Source organism: Mandrillus leucophaeus, unplaced genomic scaffold (assembly GCF_000951045.1).
Source record: "Mandrillus leucophaeus isolate KB7577 unplaced genomic scaffold, Mleu.le_1.0 Scaffold684, whole genome shotgun sequence".
Classification (NCBI taxonomy): domain Eukaryota; kingdom Metazoa; phylum Chordata; class Mammalia; order Primates; family Cercopithecidae; genus Mandrillus; species Mandrillus leucophaeus.
In genome coordinates, this window is record NW_012107408.1 from 80,197 (window position 1) to 84,105 (window position 3,909).

Sequence of the window (3,909 nt, forward strand, 5' to 3'; positions counted from 1 at the left end):
AAATCCCAGACTGAAGTTTGCTGCAAGGGCAGAGCTCTCATGGAGAACCTCTACTAGGTCAGTGCAGAAGGGAAATGTGGGGTTGGAGCCCCCACACAGATTCCCTTCTGGGGCACTGCCTAGTGGAGCTGTGAGAAGAGGGCCACCATCCTCAGACCCCAGAATGGTAGATTTACCAACAGCTTGCACCATGTGCCTGGAAAAGTCACAGATAATGCCAGTTGTGAAAGCAGCTGGGGCAGAGGGCTGTACCCTGCAAAGCCTGCAAAGCCACAGGGACAGGAGCTGTGGACAGGACCTGTCCAAGACCATGGGAACCCACCTCTTGTATCAGCATGACCTGAATGTGAGACATGGAGTCAAAGAAGATCATTTTGGAACTTTAAGGTTTAATGACTGCCCTATTGGATTTTGGACTTGCATGAGGCTGATAGCCCCTTTGTTTTGGCTAATTTCTCCTATTTGGACTGGGTGTTTTTACCCAATGCCTGTACCTCCATTGTATCTAGGAAGTAACTAACTTGCTTTTGATTTTACAGGCTCATAGGCAGAAGGGATTTGCCTTGTCTCAAATGAGACTTTGGACTTGGACTTTGGAGTTAATGCTAGAATGAGTTAAGACTTTGAGGGACTGTTGGAAGGACATGATTGTGTTTTGAATTATGAAGACATGAGATTTGGAAGGGGCCAGGGCAGAATGATATGGTCTGGTTGTTTCCCCATCCACATCTCATCTTGGATTGTAGTTCCCATAATCTCCACATGTTGGTAAAGATAATTGAATCATGGAGGTAGTTTGCTCTGTCCTGTCCTCGTGATAGTAAAAACACTATTTCACGAGTTCTGATGGGTTTTTTATTGGTTTTTTCTTTTTTTTTTGAGATGGAGTCTCGTTCTGTTGCCAGGCTAGAGTGCAGTGGTGCGATCTCAGCTCACTGCAACCTCCGACTCCCTGGTTCAAGCGATTCCTGCCTCAGCCTCCTGAGTAGCTGGGATTACAGGCATGTGCCACCACGCCCAGCTAATTTTTATATTTTTAATAGAGACAGGGTTTCACCATATTGGCCAGGATGGTCTCAATATCCTGACCTTGTGATCTGCCCCCCGTCGACTTCCCAAAGTGCTGGGATTACAGGTGTGATGCAGCAAAAGCAACATTGAGAGGAAAATTTAGAGGCTGGGCACGGTGTCTCACACCTGTAATCCCAGCACTTTGGGAGGCTGAGGCGGGTGGATCACCTGAGGTTGGGAGTTGGAGACCAGCCTGACCAACATGGAGAAACCTCATCTCTACTAAAAATATAAAACTAGCTGGGCATGGTGGCACATGCCTGTAATCCCAGCTACTCAGGAGGCTGAGGCAGGAGAATCACTTGAACCTAGGAGGCAGGGGTTGTGGTAAGCCAAGATCGTGCCATTGCACTCCAGCCTGGGCAACAAGAGCAAAATTCTTTCTCAAAAAAAAAAAAACCTACATTAACATTATTAATTTGGATGCTGTGGTAGGTTTCATTTTAAGTAAGCAAAATAAATTAAAAAAAAAGGTGGAAAGTTTATAGCACTAACCACCTACATCAAAAAGTTAGAATGATTTCAAATTAGTGATCTAACATCACACCTAGAGGAAACAGAAAAACAAGAACAAGTTAACCCCAGAGCTAGCAAAATAAGTAACTAAAATCAGAGCAGAAGTGAACAAAATTGAGAACCAAATATCCATACAAAGAATCAATAAAACCAAAAGTTGGTTATTAGAAAGGATAAACTAGATTGATAGACCAATAGCTACATTAACAAAGAAAAAAAGAGGGAAGATCCAAATAAGCGCAATCAGGAAACAACAAAGGTGACATTACAATTGATCCCACAGAAATACAAAAGATCCTGAGACTATTATGAACACCTGTATGCACAAAGTAGAAAATCTAGAGGAAATGGGTAAATTCCTGGAAACACAACCTCCCAACATTGAATCAGGAAGAAATTTGAAACCCTGAACAGACCAATATGAAGTTCTGAAATGGAATCAGTAATAAAAAACCCACCAACCAATAAAAGCCCCAGACTGGATGGATTGACAGCCAAATTCTGCCAGACATAAAAGAAGAACTGATAGGAATTCTACTGAAACTCTTTAAAAAATCAAGGAGGACAGACTCTTCCCCAGTCATTCTATGAAGGTGGCATCACCCTGATACCAAAACCTGGCAAAGACACAGGGAAAAAGGAAAACTGTAGGCCAATATCCCTGATGAATATAGAAGCAAAAATCTTCAACAAAATACAGCAAACCGAAAGCAGCACATCAAATTGTGGTGATTGTTAATTCACCACAATCAAGTAGGCCTCATTTCTAGGATGCAAGATTGGTTCAACATACACAAATCAATAAATGTGATTAATAGCCATTTATGACACACCCACAGCCAACATCTTACTGAATGGGCAAAAGCTGGAAGCATTCACCTTAAGAACTGGTACAAGACAAGGATGCTCAATCTTACCATTTCTATATAACATAGTACTGGAAGTCCTAGCCAGAGCAGTCAAGTAAGAGAAATAAATGCAAGGCATCAAAATAGGAAAATAAGAATTCAGATTACCTCTTTTCCATGACAGTATGATTCTATACCTAGGAAACCTAAAGACTCCTCCAAAAGCCTCCTAGAACTGATAAATGACTTCAGTAAAGTTTCAGGATACAAAATCAATATACAAAAATCAGTAGCGTTTCTATGGAGAACCAAAGCAAGAATGCAGTCCCATTTACAGCAGACACACACACACACACCTCTTAGAGCTCTAAGACCAAGTTATATCAGTGTTTATTTGAGCTCGGGGAAGAAAGTCAGTGAAAGAAGGCAATCACAGCAGTTCTTGTATTTGTAAGTGAAGGGCAAGGAATTAGATGTAACTAGAGTTTGTGCATTAGAAGGGGAGAGTGGGACTAGCTGAGTATGGAGACCAGAGGGAATCACTGAGTTCAACCTATTGACAAGCAGTAGGGGGTGATCAGAAGGGGCTTTTTTTCTTTTCATTTTGCTTCAGGAGAAAAACGATTTAATATCTACCAACTTCCCCATCCCCAGGTAGCTGCATTCTGCGATTTCAACTTTTCTTCCAATTCTTAATCCTGTTTTCTCCGCTTATAAAAGGAAAGTTATCAAAAACAAAGGAAGGTTATCAAAAACAAAATACATTGGCAAAGTACTCATCACTTCTTCGACTTATATTTTTATTGCCATGAAACTATTTCCTGTGTTCTTCTATCCAGACAGACATTCACTGCAGTCTATAAAGTGAAAGATGTAAGCAAGGATATATATCTGTTTCAGTGAACAGATTTGGTGAAGTGCCTTCTGTTTTAGTGCTTTAAGTTTATCACATTTTGTTGACTTCTGACATTCCATTTTTCCTAGATTGGAGGAAAGATCTGTTTATGTAATTTTTAAATGTGCCAGTGCCTGCACGTTAAGATTTTTAAAAATAAAATTGTATAAAACATATAATGTATTGGTCTTTTGGGGGGAATTAGATGCATCATCACTGTATTACACTGTATCACAACTGTATTACAGCTTCATCAACATTAACTGCTTTGCTTTCGTGATGTTTCTGAGGAATTGGTTCTTTTTGCAGAGGTTCAAGAGAAAGGGCTTTTGAGAAGTTCTCTAGTTCCTTTTGTATATTTACAAATGCTTTATTCACATTGTTAACTTTTCATCATTCATAATGTATATTTTAAGATTAGTGGGCTGGGTGCAGTGGCTCACGCCTATAATCCCAGCACTTTGGGAGGCCGAGGCAAGTGGATTACCTGAGGTCAAGAATTCAAGATCAGCCTGGGCAACATGGTGAAACCTCATCCCTACTAAAAATACAAAATTAGCCAGGTGTAGTGGCACATGC

General features: G+C 40.7%; 2 protein-coding genes across 2 annotated transcripts in view; one reads left to right on the plus strand and one right to left on the minus strand.

The window, feature by feature from the left end:
• The window catches only part of LOC105555415 (chromosome unknown open reading frame, human C5orf42), a 102,353-nt gene that overhangs the window by 73,289 nt on the left and 25,155 nt on the right, over positions 1–3,909 (plus strand). The gene's annotated exons all lie outside the window — the stretch shown is intronic.
• The window catches only part of LOC105555432 (uncharacterized protein C8orf59 homolog), a 591-nt gene continuing 243 nt past the window's right edge, over positions 3,562–3,909 (minus strand). The window contains 1 exon segment of the mRNA XM_012002383.1: positions 3,562–3,742. Coding sequence (XP_011857773.1) covers positions 3,562–3,742 — 181 coding nt within the window.